The sequence below is a fragment of the Camellia sinensis genome, chromosome 5, assembly GCF_055761805.1.
Source record: "Camellia sinensis isolate YWXY chromosome 5, ASM5576180v1, whole genome shotgun sequence".
Taxonomy (NCBI): Eukaryota; Viridiplantae; Streptophyta; class Magnoliopsida; order Ericales; family Theaceae; genus Camellia; species Camellia sinensis.
Genome location: NC_138965.1, coordinates 165,498,678 through 165,516,290, shown reverse-complemented (window position 1 = coordinate 165,516,290; position 17,613 = coordinate 165,498,678). Strand labels below are relative to the sequence as shown.

Here is a 17,613-nt window from a genome sequence, read left to right as displayed (position 1 = left end):
CATGTTTTTCAGTTTGATTAATAAGAATAAATATTTAATGTAATCATACTTTGAAACTGTAATATTTTACAGTTTCAAAACTTGCTTTTCAATTTGATCAATATTGAAAATTATTTGCTTCAACCTTATAAAAATTAAAAATAACATATGTTTTTTTTTCATTGTTGCTATTTGTTGTTCTTAGGTTTTTTTCTTCTTTCAGTTTATCAATATTTAGCACATTTTGCTATATTTTTTCATTTTAATTTCTCAGTTTATTCTTTTTCTTTTTTGGCAATATTCTAGACATTCTGGTGAGTCTCTGGTGTTATTATTAACGTCTAGCGAACATTCTAGACATTCCGACTATTTCCGGTGACGTTCAAAACATTCTGACAATACTTCGGCAAATTTTTGGTGATATTTCGGTGACTTTCCGGTAATGTTGAATATTCTGGCGAGTCTCTGATGACCGTTTGATTGAAATCCGACAGTGATGGGATATAGTAGCGTCTTTAAAAAAAATAAATTTTTTTGGTAATAATTAAAAGTATATAGGACTAATCAGTGCAAGTATTTTGTGTTGAAACTAAATGTATTTTAAATTGTGTACAGGACTTATAAGTAAGTTTCTCAATATATGTATATTAATTACAAAATGAGAATGTAACCTTGATAATCAGATCAATATTTGGGTTTCTGATGTGGACTTAAAGGCATATGGGTTATGAAAATATATTTAAAATTTACACAAAGGGACCTAAAAAAAATCAACCGAGCAAATTAGTTAATTATGTTAAACTAAAATTTTTAGTCTAGAGAGAATCCAACAAAAAATTGGGATTCTTAAACAAAACTCATCTAATTTATGAGTTTACATTCTTTGCAGTTGTGTTTGGATCATAAATTCTTGAAGAAAAAGAAAAAATGTACTAGAGTGATTTTTTTCTAAAATGATCTTTTGTATGGCTAAGATTTAATTTTTCAAAAATTGAGGGTACGATATGGTACAATAATATTGATAGTCACTTAAAAAAGTATTACAGTCATACAAAAAATCACTTTAAAATTATTCTTGAAAAAATCATTTTAAAGGATCTGGATGCTTTAATTACAATGATATGAGTACTTACATATCAATTTTAATTTGTCATTAACTCAATCATATAAAGCCTAATTTTTATATCTATCATTTTATGAGTCTCTGACATTACTCATTTTATTATATCAAGCATACAATTCATTTTTTGAGACTTTGTTACATAATTTTGATTTTTTAGAAGGCCCACTTTTTGAAACTATCATATTAATTTAATTTTTAAAAATATCTATAAAATTGCTAACTGAATAAATAAACATGGGCTTAGATAGATGGCATATCCAGCTCACACATAGTAAAAAAGTGCAAACATAAACTTATATTTTTCATCAACAAATCCTTTAAAAAATATTTAAATATAAAATCACACAAGTATCCCTACATTATCAAATTAATTATGTAATACATTAAAGTATCCTTTGGTTGTCCCCAAAAACTATGGAATGGGGAAATGAAGTAATGAGGAAATGAAGTAATTACTCACTTGAGAATAAAATAAATAAATATATTTAGTTGTAAAAATGAAAAAAAAAAAAAAAAAAAAAACTAAAATTTGTCAATTCTAAACATATACACTAGAAATAAAACATGAAAAAACCTTGTTAAACCTAAAAATAGCATTCAATTTGTTGCAGCAAAATATTATTTCCCATCACGTACACAAATTGAATTTACTAAACTCAAACAATAAGCCTATCTATATTTATACTATATATTAAGTAAAAGGGGGTTTTTAATCCCAAGACTTGTGGGAGCTCCAATCTCCTAATCCTAATTTTCTAATTTTTTGATTTTAAAAAAAAAACCTCAGCATTTATTGACTTCTACCAACCCAACCTCAGCATTTATTGACTTCTCCCAACCCACAATCTCTTTTGACTTCTCTCATAATTATTGCAACACCCTTTTCAATTTCTCTCATACACTATGGTTACACACAAAAATAAAAAATAAAAATAAAAATTTAGCTATAGATCTCAAAAAGATATAACATCTAAATTTGAATTATGATTTAATAATATAATTATGTATTTTTTTTATGTATATCTATCAAAATTTTAAATCACTTAATGAGAGAAATTAATCAATTTTTCAAAATTATTGATTTTTAATTTACGAAATAGATTAAAAAAAAACTATTGACTGATTTATTTATTTAATAACAAAAATATTTCATAATCTCTCCCTCCTAATCTCTCTCAATAATTTTCAAAAAAAAATATATTAAAACTTGCATTCATTTTCTCTTTCCAAAAAAAATCAGATAATATTTTTTATTAAAGTTGTAGATATCTACCTTTATTTTATATATTATATTATAACATAACAAAAAAAAAAAACTATAAAACTAAAAAAAATAAATCTTTAAAGTTTATCTAAATAAACTTTAAATAAATAAAACTCACATGTCTATCACATATCTAACTCACATCATAACTTACCTAAATAATAATAATTAAAAACAAATGGAAACCACAGATAAATTAAATTTAAAAAAAAAAAAGATACCCACAACTCCATCTTAAATAAGTTGAAAAAAAAATACCCGAATAAAAACCACACAAAAATAAAAATAAAAATAAAAAGTATATCTATCTATATTTAAAAAAAAAAACCCTCAGTATTTATTGATTTGGTCAAAATCCCTTGATTAGCATTATTAACTTTTTTCAATTCACATGCCTGCATTTGTTGATTTGGTCAAAATCCTTGATTAGCATTTAAAATCCCCTCATACAAATAATTATAGATACAGCCCGTGCATAGTTACTGCAGTAACCTTTTTAATTTCTCCTATACACTATGATTAGTGATAAGATTGTTAAATTATTTTTATAAAAAATCTTAAAAAACATAATTTATATATTAAAAATAAATTAAAACAAATATAAATATTTATAACTATCCCGTGCATAGCACGGGTGATATGCTAGTACTATATATTAAGCAAAAGGGGGTTTTTAATTCTAAATCTTGTGGGAGCTCCAATCTCCCAATCTAAATTTCTTGATTTTTTGATTTTAAAAAAAAAAATATTAACATTTATTAACTTATCCCAACCCCAAAGTCTTACCCTCATAATAATACTTTAATGCATTAAGAACAAGCATAAAAAAAATTCTTTGAAATCCAACACATATGAATTCCTTGAAAAGTCTCAACACATATGATTATTATCCCTCATAATAACACTTTAATGCATCCTAAGAACAAGTATAAAAAAAATTTCTTGAAAAGTCCAACACATATAATTATTATCAAAATATTAAACTTTAATATAATATAATAAAAAAAAGAAGACATTTAATTCCTTGAAAAGTCCAACACATATGATTAATATCAAAATATTAAACTTTAATACAATATAAAAAAGGAAAAAAAAGAAGACATTAAAAAAAAGAAAAAAAAAAAGACATTTAAAAATCGCAATTCACACATATAGATAATTGTAAATATATTAAGAAAAAGGGGTTTCTAAACCCCAAACCTTGTGGGAGCTCTAATTTCTCAATCTTAATTTTCTAAATTTTTGATTTAAAAAAAAAAACTCAGCATTTATTGATTTGGTCAAAATCTCCTGATCAACATTTATTAACTTTTTTCAATCTACATACCTGCATTTATTGATTTGGTCAAAATCCCTAATTAGCATTTAAAATCCTCTCATACAAATAATTATAGATACAGCCCGCGCATAGTTACTGCAGTAGTTTTTTTAATTTTTCCTGTACACTATGATTAGTGATAAGATTGTTAAATTATTTTTATAAAAAATCTTTAAAAACATAATTTATATATTAAAAAAATTAAAACGAATATAAATATCTATAATTATTCCGTGCATAGAACGGGTGATAGGCTAGTATCTATACTATATATTAAGCAAAAGGGGGTTTCTAAACCTCAAGACTTGTGGAAGCTTCAATATGTCAATCCTAATTTTCTCATTTTTTGTTTTTTTTTAAAAAAAAATTAACCTCAGCATTTATTAACTTCTCTCAACCCATAAAACTTTTTGACTTCTCTCATAATTACTGCAGTACCTTTTTCAAAACAAATAATATGTATATTAAAAAAAATTTAAAACAAATATAAATATCTATATCTGTATCTATCTATTTATTTATATCTATCTCTAACCCACAAGTTTTGTGGGAGTTCCAATATTCCAATCTAAATTTCTTGATTTTTTTATTTAAAAAAAAATATTAGCATTTATTAATTTCTCACAACCCCTAAGCCTTACCCTTATAATAACACTTTAATGCATTAAGAATAAGTATAAAAAAAATTACTTTAAAAATCCAACACATATGAATTCCTTGAAAAGTCCCAACACGTATGATTATTATTCCCCATAATAACACTTTAATGCATTAAGAACAGATATAAAAAAAATTCCTTGAAAAGTATAACACATATGATTATTATCAAAATATTAAACTTTAATATAATATAAAAAAACAAAACATTTAATTCATTGAAAAGTTCAACGCATATGATTATTATACTAAAATTTAATATAATATAAAAAAAAGAAAAGAAAAAGAAGACATTTAAAAAAAAAAAAAGACATTTAAAAATCACAATTCACATATATATCCCCTGATCAGCATTTATTGCATTTTTTCAATCCACATGTCTTTCCACATGCCTGAATTTATTGATTTGGCCAAAATTCTCTAATCAGCATTTAAAATCCCCTCATACAGATAATTATAGATACAACCCGTGCATTGTTACTGCAGTACCCTTTTTAATTTCTCCAATACACTATGGTTAGTAATAAGATTGTTAAATTATTATTATAAAAAATCTTTAAAAACATAATTTATATACTAAAAAAATCTAAAATAAATTTAAATATTTATAATTATCCCGCGCATAGCACGGCTGATAGGCTAGTATATATTAAGAAAAATGGGGTTTCTAACCCCCCCAAGTCTTGTGGGAGCTCCAATATCCCAATCTAAATTTTTTGATTTTTTACTTAAAAAAAACCTTAGCATTTATTAACTTCTCTCAACCCCCACGTATAAAAAAAAATTCTTTGAAAAGTCCAACACATATGAATTCCTTGAAAAGTCCCAACACTTACGATTATTATCCCTCATAATAACACTTTAATACATTAAGAACAATCATAAAAAAATTTCTTGAAAAGTCCAACACATATGATTATTATCAAAATATTACACTTCAATGTAATATAAAAAAAGAAGACATTTAAAAAAAAAAAGACATTTAAAAATCACAATTCACATATATAGAAATAATTGTGAAGTACATATGAATTCCTTGAAAAATTCAACACATGATTATTATCCCTCATAATAACATTTTAATGCATTAAAAACAAGCATGAAAAAAATTCCTTGAAAAGTCCATCACATATGAATTCCTTGAAAAGTCCAACACATATGATTAGTATCAAAATATTAAATTTTAGGGTTAATTAAACTAATAGTCCCTATAGTTTGGGACTTGTGTCACTTTAGTCCCTGACTTTTCAATTATGACACATTTGACCTTAAATTTTAAATTTTGTTCCAAATAAAGACAATTAAAAATATCATTAGATTTTTCAAGGGTAAAATCGTTAATTTGATAAAATATAAACTAATTTAACAAAAGTAAATGTCAAAAAAACATTTTTAATTTTTTTGAAATTATTTTTATCCACCAATGATAAAATTATGTAAAATTAATAAAAATTACATGATTATTTTTTTAAAATTAATTTTACATGATCATCATCCAAATACATAATAAAAATTAATTTGGTAAAAAAAAAATAAATGTCTAAAAGATTTATCAATTTTACATAATTTTATTTTTAATAGGTATAAATAATTTTTTAAAATTAAAAAATATTTGTTTGACATTTATTTTTGTCAAATTAGTTTATATTTTATCAAATTGACAATTTTACCCTTGAAAAATCTAATTATATATTCAATTGTTCTTATTTGGAACAAGATTCGAAATTCATGGTCAAATGTGTCACAATTGAAAAGTCAGGGACCAAAGTGACATAAGTCTCAAACTATAGGTACTATTTGTGTAATTTGCCCTAAATTTTAATATAGTATACAAAAAAAAAGACAAAGTGGTGAAACACAACCGTGCATATCACGGGTGATATGCTAATCTATACTATATATTAAGCAAAAGGGGGTTTTTAACCCCCAAGCTTGTGAGAGTTCCAATCTCCCAATCTAATTTTTCTGATTTTTTTATTTTAAAAAAAAAAACCTTAGCATTTATTAACTTCTCCCAACTCCCAAGTCCTACCCTCATAATAACACTTTAATGTATTAAAAACAAACATAAAAAAAAATTCTTTGAAATCGAACACATATGAATTTCTTGAAAAGTCCCAATACATATGATTATTATCTCTCATAATAACACTTTAATGCATTAAAAACAAGCATAAAAAAAAAATTCTTGAAAAGTCCAACACATATGATTATTATCAAAATATTAAACTTTAATATAATACAATAATAAAAAAAGACATTTAATTCCTTGAAAAGTCTAACACATATGATTATTATCAAAATATTAAACTTTAATATAATATAAAAAATGAAAAAAAGAAGGCATTTAAAAAAAAAGACATTTAAAAATCGTAATTCACATATATAGATAATTATAAACACAATCCGTGCATAGAACGGGTGATATGTTAACATATTAAGCAAAAAGGGATTTTCAAATCCCAAGACATGTGGGAGCTTCAATATCCCAATCTGAATTTTTTTAATTTTTTATTTAAAAAAAAAAACTCAACATTTATTAATTTGGTCGAAATTTCCTGATCAGCATTTATTAACTTTTTTCAATCCACATGTCTTTTCACATGCCTGCATTTATTGATTTGGTCAAAAACTCCTGATCAACATTTAAAATCACCTCATACAAATAATTATAGATACAATCCGTATATAATTACTGTAGTACCCTTTTCAACTTCTCCTATACACTATGGTTAGTGATAACATTGTTAAATTATTTTTATAAAAAGTCTTAAAAAACATAATTTATATATTAAAAAAAATCTAAAACAAATATAAATATCTAAAATTATACCGTGCATAGCACGGGTGATAGGCTAGTTATATATTAAGAAAAAGAGGGTTTTTAATCCCAAGTCTTGTGGGAGCTCCAATCTTCCAATCTAAATTTCCTAATTTTTTGATTTAAAAAAAAAAAAAACTTTAGTATTTATTAACTTCTCTCAACCCCCAAGTCTTACCCTCATAATAACACTTTAATGCATTAAAAACAAGAATAAAATTTTTTTTTGAAATCCAACACATATGAATTCCTTGAAAAGTCCCTATACATATGATTAGTATTCCTCACAATAACGCTTTAATGCATTAAGAACAAGCATAAAAAAAATTTCTTGAAAAGTTCAACACATATGATTATTATCAAAATATTAAACTTTAATAGAATATAATAAAAAAAAAGAAGACATTTAATTCCTCGAAAAGTCTAACACATATGATTATTATCCAAATATTAAGCTTTGATATAATATAAAAAAGGAAAAAAAGAAGACATTTAAAAAATATATATATATATTTAAAAATCGCAATTCACATATATAGATAATTGTAAATATATTAAGGAAAATGAGGTTTCTAAACCCTAAGTCTTGTGGGAGTTTCAATCTCTCGATCTTAATTTTCTAAATTTTTGATTTAAAAAAAAAAAACTCAACATTTATTGATTTTGTCAAAATCTCCTGATCAACATTTATTAACTTTTTCCAATCCACATCCCTGCATTTATTGATTTGGTCAAAATCCCTTATTAACATTTAAAATCTCCTCATACAAATAATTATAGATACAACTCATACATAGTTACTGCAGTAACCTTTTTAATTTCTCCTGTATACTATGGTTAGTAATAAGATTGTTAAATTATTTTTATAAAAAAATATTAAAAAATATAATTTATATATTAAAAAAATTAAAATAAATATAAATATCTATAATTGTTCCGTACGTAACACGGATGATAAGATAGTAAAATAATTAAACAAAAAGCAGAAGAAAGTAGAAGCAAGCATTGTTAAAAAAAAAATAAATAAATAAATAAATAAATATGGCGAATGTGAGATGAGCTCTCCTGCTCAGCATCCCACAAATCCTCAATTCGACATCCATATACACATGCTTGAACCACCGCCTCTATCCTCTCCCAATCTCTTTCCAGACACACTCTCTCTCTCTTTCTCTCTCTACAAAAATTCCATTTGCGTTATTCAGGTAATTTTGATGTTGATTTCCATCTTTATATGTCCATGGAGGTTATCTATACTATATATTAAGTAAAATAGAGTTTTTAATCCCAAATTTTGTACAAGTTTCAATCTTTCAATCTAAATTTCTTGATTTTTTGATTTAAAAAACAATAAAAAAATCTTAGTATTTATTAATTTCTCCCAACTCCCAAGTGTTACCATCATAATAACACTTTAATACATTAAGAACAAGCATAAAAAAATTCTTTGAAATCCAACACATATGAATTCCTTGAAAAGTCCCAACACATATGATTATTATCTCTCATAATAACACTTTAATGCATTAAGAATAAGTATAAAAAAATTTTCTTGAAAAGTCCAACACATATAATTATTATCAAAATATTAAACTTTAATATAATATAATAAAAAAAGACATTTAATTCCTTAAAAAGTCTAACACATATGATTATTATCAAAATATTAAATTTTAATATAATATAAAAATATGATTATTATTCATCATAATAACACTTTAATGCATTAACAAGCAGCATAAAAAAAATTTCTTGAAAATTCAAACACATATGATTATTATCAAAATATTAAATTTTAATATAATATAAAAAATGAAAAAAAGAAGACATTTAAAAAAAAAATTAAAAATCACAATTCATATATATAAGTAATAATTGTAAACACAATAAAATAGGAGGGCATTCATGTCTACACGTTTTTTTTATAAGATCTCCTCAATTATAATAAGATAGCACTTTATTTCTCTCATCTTATAATCTATATATATATATATCTATACTTCTATACTATCTATTAAACAAAATGGAATTTTTAACCCCAAAACCTGTGGGAGTTTCAATATCCCAATTTAAATTTTCTAAATTTTTTATTAAAAAAAACTCAGCATTTATTGATGTGGTTAAAATTTCCTTATCAACATTTATTAACTTTTTTAAATCCACATGTCTTTTCACATGCCTGCGTTTATTAATTTAGTCAAAATCCCCTGATCAGCATTTAAAATCTCCTCATACAAATAATTATAGATACAATCTGTGTATAGTTAATGCAGTACCCTTTTCAACTTCTTTCATACACTATGATTGGTGATATGATTGTTAAATTATTTTTATAAAAAAGTTTTAAAAAACATAATTTATATATTAAAAAAATTTAAAACAAATATAAATATTTATGATTATCCCGTGCATAGCACGGGTGATAGGCTAATAATACCATACTCATAAGTAATTTTTATTTTTTATTTTTATGTCTACATGTGAAAAAAAATAAAATGATAATACTGAGAATAGAATTCAAATAAAATTTGTGAAAGAAATTAAAAACCATTTCCAAACAGTGAGAATGGATAAGGCGGTGGGGTGGCCTCCACCCCACCTTCCATACCTCCAAAGTAACCTAAATCCCCACCACTTTTATCAAAAATACCATTCATCATCATCGGTGGCGACACCGCCGTAAAACCGGTGGCCGACGCCGGGGACAACGGAGTCGAAATGGTGGCATAATTATAATTATAAGATTCTGGGGTGATGAGTAGAGGCAGACCTATCACTTGTCTTTGGCTCAACCACCCCGAAGGCGGTGTTTCAGGCGATCGGCAAAAAGCGTCGATATTGGGAGATGAAATTGCCTCTATAGTTGCAATTTCCTCTCCCCCTTCGCTCTTGACTGAACAACTTGTTGCTAAAACTCCAGATGACGATGGTGATGGTGATGGCGATGGCGATGAAGATATCAGCAAACGTCTCTTCTTCTCTTTATCCAGCATCATACGGGGTAAAATTTCGGGGTCTTCGACGACTCTATGTAGAAAAGCCATCATTTGTTGTGGACGCTTCTCCGTAAGCTCGAGCCTCTTGTTCATGCCTTCAAGCTCTGTCTCTAAATCTTTTTGTTCCTGCTTCAACCTCGCTATCTCCATAACTATCTCCTCATCTTCATCGTCGTCTTCTTCGAACTTGCGCTGCTTATTGTGTTTCCTCCTGGAGATGTTCTTCAGCAAATGCTTCTGACCCCGCAAAAACCACTCGTTCGCAAACTCCCATCTATCCGGATCCACCTTTCTAAATCCCTGGTCGATTATTCAAAACTGTAAAATTTCACAATTCACACACTACGCTGTGTGTTTTTAAATTTTATTAAATTCACTGACTTGTGAATCAAATATCTTGACATGTATACGTACATCATACGGCACGCTGTGTTTACTTAGAAGATTTGATTAAAAATAAATAAAAAAATATAATTATATTTAACGAATTTTACACATTTTTTCTCTTTTTCTTTTAAATTTTTCAATCACACATAGCGTGACAGTGGATCAAATATAGACTCAGAAATATATATAGATATACTTACATATGTATTGAGTTGGCGAACGAAGCTGGAGAAATTGTTGTGCTTGAAATATGCAGGGAGGATTCGCTGAGAGAAATCCAACGGGTCAACGACGATGAAACTGTTATTCGCTTTTCCCCAACTGATGAAACGGTCCGTCGTTGGATCGCTGACCATCTCATAAGTCTTCATGATGAACGGCGCGATTAAATTGTTAGCTTCCATCACATAAACTCTTCTCTCTAAAACTACTTTCTTTCTCTCTCTGGTGTGATAATGGAGCAGCAGGTTGAGCCGAGAGAGAGATATGTGATTTGTGTTTTGTTTTTTTGCCTTTCTTTTTTCTTTTTGACAGTTGACACTAGTTTGAGGGAGCATAGTAGTATATAACAATGCGATGTACAGTAACAAGAGTGGTAACGTGGCGGTCATCGACCGGTTCTGATGTTTTTTTAATGACAAAGTGGCGTCCACTTGTTTTCCCTTTTCTAACCTTTTGTTACACGTCACGGATTGGGGCTCTTAGATATTTTCCAAGTTCGGATGCTTTTGTCCCACGCTCATCACGAAACGCGTTGAGCCAACATTTTAAAATGCAAACTTGTCAGGGTCCCCATAAGCTGAAGAATATTCATTAAAAAAAATAATTATACTTATTTAAGGATTTTATTTTAAGAAAGGGTTTTTTTTTTAAGTCTACAAAATAGATTATACCGTACTGTTGAGTTTATTGGACCTAGGTCTCGTTTGAGAACAAATTTTTTTAGTAATTTTTTAATTTTTTAGCTAAAATTTAATGTAAAAAAAATTAATATATTTAAGATGACATTTTGATTTTTTACAAAAAGATGTGTAAAAAGTAGAGAGAAAATAGAATCTTTGACTTTTTTATATGGATTGTTGACTTTTTAGGTTTTTTAGTGACTTTTTAACTTTTTTGCTAAAAAAATCACTTCCCAAACGAGGCCTTATTATAAATTTCATTCTAATAATTTGAACAGTGTAATTGATAGAGCTCATCAAATATTTTATTTATATAAAAAAAATCATATTAATCAGATATTGATAGTCCTTTATTAGAATATATTTTTATTAATAATTTATTTTTAAAGTCATATTTATCATTAGAAAAAATATGATCTGATTAAGAGGTTATTCAATTAACGTAATTTTTTGCATGAATGAAGTATTTGATGAGCTCTACATATTGGCACTGTTTGGTAGGGTTTATTTCCAGCTTATTTCAGTTTTTAACTTAATTTAAGCTATTTTGATGTGTTTGGTTCAGCTTAACAATACAGCTTATAGTTTTTTGTAAGTCAAAAATCAACTTATTCTTTGAGTGGGGGAGGAGAAACTTAATTTATAAGTAAAAAATCAGCTTATGTTCACAGTTATAAGCTATAATCACTTTTCCATAAACTCTACCAAACGGGACCATTAAATGGTTCAGATCATTAAAATGTGACTCATGGTGGACTCCACGAGTCTAATAGCAATAGCACCGTCCAGTCTATAAAGTGAACTAGAGAGAAACCCTACCCTTTATTTTATTTTTTAAGAATATTTATAAAAAAAAATTATATTTAGACCTTGTTTGGTATACATTACTTTAGCACATTTTCAAAAAAAAATTATTAGTTGGCCCAAAGATATCACGTGATCCTATCTCTTACCAATCACAATTCACTATATTCTTTCATATTTTTCAATCACCCAACATAAATTCGTAAGCTTTACCCCTCTACTAATCACAATACCATTGGTACCTTGTAGTGGTGTCTCAAGACCAACTAATAACTTCTCCATACTTTTATCTTTTTATTTTATTTATGTCATATTATCTCTTATTTAAATCATATAATTTTTTTTATAATATTATATATATTTTTTTATAAAAAATTAAAAATACACTTATTGAACCTCGTAACAGTTATGACTTCTATTATATAATTCGCTATACAGTCCAACCATGTCCAACCAAATATATATATATATATATATATATAAAATAATTTAAGCTTTTTTTTTTTTTTTTGGTAAACAATAATTTAAGCTTTTGTCCTAGCTCTTCTTCCTCCATTTTTCGTCATAGATTGTACACGTGTTATATGCTCAAGGGAACCGCGTCTATCAATCTTAAACAAATGCCTATATAATCTATACTATCAATCTTAAACAAATACCTATATAATCTACACTATCTATATTAATAGATATAAAGTAAGAAAAATATTAAAAGTAGTCTTTAAAAAAAGTGTATAAAAAACATATTAAAATATACAAAAATATTTTAAGATATATGAAAAATATTTTTAAATATTGACTTTTTGTGATACTTAACAACACTTAAAATTGTGATTAACAAAATTTATAAAATAAGCACTTTTATTGGTGTAGAGTTATAATTTTTTTTTAAATGTCCTAAAAACATGATAAGTGCTGTAAATTATTTCAATTACATCCAACTATTATCAGATGTAATTTATACAAATATATAAAGCAAATATATTTGTTGGTGAAGATTTCACATAATTTTTAGATTGTGACTTGTTAAGTCACACAAATCTTGAATATGATCATTCAATTGAGAATTTGTCAGAAAAAATGCAAATTCTTAATAAATAGGATTGTAAAGTGTCAGGTCAAAATATAATACAAATATGTTCAGAAATTCAAACCATCGCTTAGGGTATGACTATTGTGACTTCTTAAACGATACAAATCTTCAACACAAGCATCCAATTGAGAATTGTATTTTTTTCGTACACGTTAATCATTTTTACTTCATAAATTAAGAGAATAAGATGACATTTACTAATAATTAAAGATATTTTAATATAATTAATTTTTGAAATTAGACAACTCTAGAGACAATAAAATTTGAGTCAAGAAATATATCAAGAAAATAAAAATATGATTGAGATTTGATAGTGTATTGTGAAATCTAATGATAGATTGCCTCTCAATCATATTGATAATTCTTTGTTGCATTTTAGATAATAATTTTTAAATTGCAGTATAAATGTTGAAATTATTGAGACAAATACAATGGAGAGAGAGACTTGGAATCCGATTTGCTTTTGGTTTTGTTATCTCGAGGGCACACCTTCTATCTCCTAATTGGCTGATCACTTTCTCGTGCGTTGGCTCATAAAAAAGCAACAATTATTCATCTTTTTAATTTGAGAGTTCTAATAGAGTGCTAATAAAATAAAAATTAAAAAAAAACAAAATATTAAGGTCAAAATATCACAATAATAAATAAGATCCACTCTTTAAAGCTCCTTTAGAGCTCATAATTTAGTACTTCCAAACATTTTTAATAAAAAAGTGACGATGCTATTTTTTAGTATGTGGCGCTTTGTGGTACAGGCACGTGCTACACCCCTCCACACCCAATTGGGTTAACGATTAGTGCTAGGCCCCTGGGAAACAATTTTATATATATATTGTTGTCTCTATTATTAAAAAATCAACACTTCCCCTTATTGCACCTTGTTCTTTCCATTTCACCCACTTCATGACAATTTTTATACTACTATTTATAGTACTGGCTACATAAAATATATACCTAATTGCGCTTAGTTTATTCATAGTTGTCCTATAAACTCATTGGTTTATGAGCAATCAATCAGAAGGTGTCACGTTTACAAATTTGAGATCCACCAAATTTTTACATATCATGAATGTGTATATTATTATATATAATAAAAAAGACAAAACAGTTGATAGTGATTTGGATTGTGATGGTTATGAAGGTGAGGGCTGAAGAAAGTAAGGAATGCATTGAAATGGGGGGGTTGATGGTGGTGGTTGAGAAATGGGGGGTAAGGAATGCATTGAAGTAAGGATGAGGAATGACTATAATAAAGAAAGTAATTGATGGTAACACTTGTTAGAAGGAGAAGTTGTAGTTAGCAAGAGCAAGTTATGATGAGTGAATAATCAGATGAGCAAGAGTATGGGAAAAAAATTAGTGGGATTCACAATTTTGTTTTCACCTCCTAATTTGTTGTGAATTTACATAATAAACTTGAATAGATTGATCTCTAATTAATTAAATATAAAAATTAGTAAATGATACTATAAGGTTAATATATCAAGGATTCCGTGATACTATAAGGGTAATATAATAATTTCTTACTAAAAAGGAAGCTTAAAGAGATAAAAAAAAACTTATTAATAATTAGCAAATCGTATAAACTTTTAAAAAAATTTAAAAAGTAACAAAAAGAGAAAACTAAAAATTATTTAAAACATAATTGTCAAACTCTACCTTAATCTCTCTCTCAAGTGATGAAAGTTGTTGTGCCAGAATGATAGCAACTCATTGTGTAATCTTGGCTGAAGTTGAGATATTAATCTTTATGATTACAATTTTTATTTTAAATAGTGGTATCAAAATAAGTATAGATGGATATTTAAAAAATTGTAGTTATAACATATGGACGTGATTTTATTGATTTAAATATGAAATTTCACTTTATTAGTAGCTAAATACGTATTTATAGCTCAATTAAATTACAGTGTGGGTCTATTCTAGTTTATATTGGTGAGAAATATGGATAATTTTTCTCTCTTATACTATTTTCGTAATTACATTCTTATCATATGATCGGATTCTATTAAGATTTAAATAATAGAGATTAAGGGACTTTATATAGGGGCTAAAGGGAGATTTGACCAAAAGTGTAGAGGGTTGACTGTCACAATTTCATGTGTAGTGATCAACATGAGATTTGGTGCAAAATACAAGAGTACAAAGTGTAATTTACCCTAATTATATAAAACCTACATTTGTTTGAGGATGATGTAAATGCACTTTTATATTTTTTTCCACATATTTTCATAAAAAATCAAAAAATATACTAAATAAACAAATCCCAAATAATTGTATCACATATTTTTCTTCTTCAAAAATGCCCACAATAATTTTAGAAAAAATTACAAAACAGTGATATTTAGAAATAGAATTTACAAATTCATGAAAAAACTTCTCACTTTAATTATTAAAATTGATATATATTTTTTCACTATTTAGCAATTAATTTTGAAAACTTACTCTGAAGTACAATTTTTTCATAATTTTAAAAATACTTATGTGAAAAAATTGATTCGCATCGTCAAAATTTTAACTATTTGTTTTCTTCATTCCTCAACTGCATATATTATTTACACAAATATTACGAGTACACTCCCGCTAATATATATATATATATATATAATGTATATGACCCAGGTGAGGAACAATAATGGAACAACATGAACAGAGTCAAATAATTTTCCTTCTAATAGGGCACAAGAAAAGAAATATATATCTTAGCGGCCATACCTGCCTGCGTACTGCAAAAATATCTTGTTTAATTTAATCATATTTTGAGCCTCCATTGCTGTTTTGGAAAGTTAGTAAAAAGTTAGCTTTTAACTTTTTACTAAGTTTTTTAGTTTTTTTGAAAATGATTTAGGAAGTTGGTAAAAAGCTGACTTTTGACTTTTTAGTTTAATATTTATTTATGGTGTCAAATCAAATTAAAATAACCAAAATATCCTTATCCAACATAAAAAATTTATTTTTTTACTTTTTTATCATAGGCTCGAATTTATAATTTCACACTTACATTTTTATTACTCCCCAAATAAATTTTGTTGCATTTTTAGCCACTTACCTTTTTTCCCTTTAGATAAAAAACGTGGCCTTTTACTTTTTTTTTTTTTTTTTTTTTTTTTTTTTTTCAAAACGGCACATATTTTACAATATATATACACACCTTTATGTGTATATAAATAATGTGTACCATCAACATTCTTTAAACAGATATAATACCATTTTTCATAATAGTATACCCCCCCCTTAAAAATGCCACCCCGTCCCCCAAATAAAAATTTACTGTTATACATACCCTGTTTGTCATCTCATCTTATAAACACAAGTAAATTGTATTACTCGAATAGAAAATACCATCCTGAAGAAGAGTGTGATATTACATGTGAAAAAATCTTATAGCCTCGTTTGAGAATATATTTTTTTAATAATTTTTTGATTTTTTTTGTTAAAATATAATGTAAAAAGATTAGTATGTTTAGGATGATTTTTTGATTTTTTATGAAAAAATGTGTAAAATATAAAAATAAATGAAATCTGTGACATTTTAGTATAGATTGTTAGTTTTTTGATTTTTTTAGTGACTTTTTGACTCTTAGTCTAAAAAATAATGTTGCTAAACAAGGCATAAATTTGAAAAAATACTATAAATTTGAAAATTACCATAAATTCCAAAAGTTCAAAAATTCCATAAATTTGAAAAAATAATCAGTAATGATTCATCTCCTAATTGAGCTCTAGTGATGTTGGTAATCAAAAAAAAAAAAAAAAAAAAACAAAAAAACACACACAAGATCAAAACATCAAATCAAATGAGGCTCACACACACATTAGAGCTATTAGGACATCTCCAATGATTCACAATTTTTTTTTTAAAAATCAAATCTGAGTAAAAAAATGACGAGTTCCTCAATCTGATATCAGTCACTCTAATGGTGTACTTTAGCATTCATCAAAACACAGTGGATGTCCGGACATGGAAAATGAATTTTTTTTCCCCTTCATATTTGTTTCACCAATTCATTTCCCTTTTCTTTTTCCCTCCATTAAATCTTTTCCCATTTTTATTTTGCCTCCAAGAATTATTTGCTTCCAAAAATTAATATAAACAGATTAACCCATGTACTATATATACTGAAAAAAATATCCATTATATCTGGAACCAACCATAACTGAAACTAGAGCATAATGACTACCTCAAGTTCTTACGTGTTCACTTCATGTTCATCATCTTCTTCCTCATCCTTTGATGATGAGTCTGATGATGAAAAAATTGTCAAATTT

The 17,613-nt window shown here is 26.3% G+C and overlaps 1 protein-coding gene across 1 annotated transcript; it reads right to left on the bottom strand.

Annotated features, from left to right (window-relative positions):
* Positions 1-9,601: 9,601 nt before the first annotated feature.
* HSFC1 (heat shock transcription factor C1) lies at positions 9,602-11,083 on the bottom strand. The gene is made up of 2 exons (XM_028266268.2): positions 10,746-11,083; positions 9,602-10,458 (listed from the first exon to the last, which is right to left on the bottom strand). The coding sequence occupies exons 1-2, from the start codon at positions 10,947-10,949 to the stop codon at positions 9,703-9,705; spliced, it is 960 nt and encodes a 319-aa protein (XP_028122069.2). The 5' UTR covers positions 10,950-11,083; the 3' UTR covers positions 9,602-9,702.
* Positions 11,084-17,613: the final 6,530 nt, after the last annotated feature.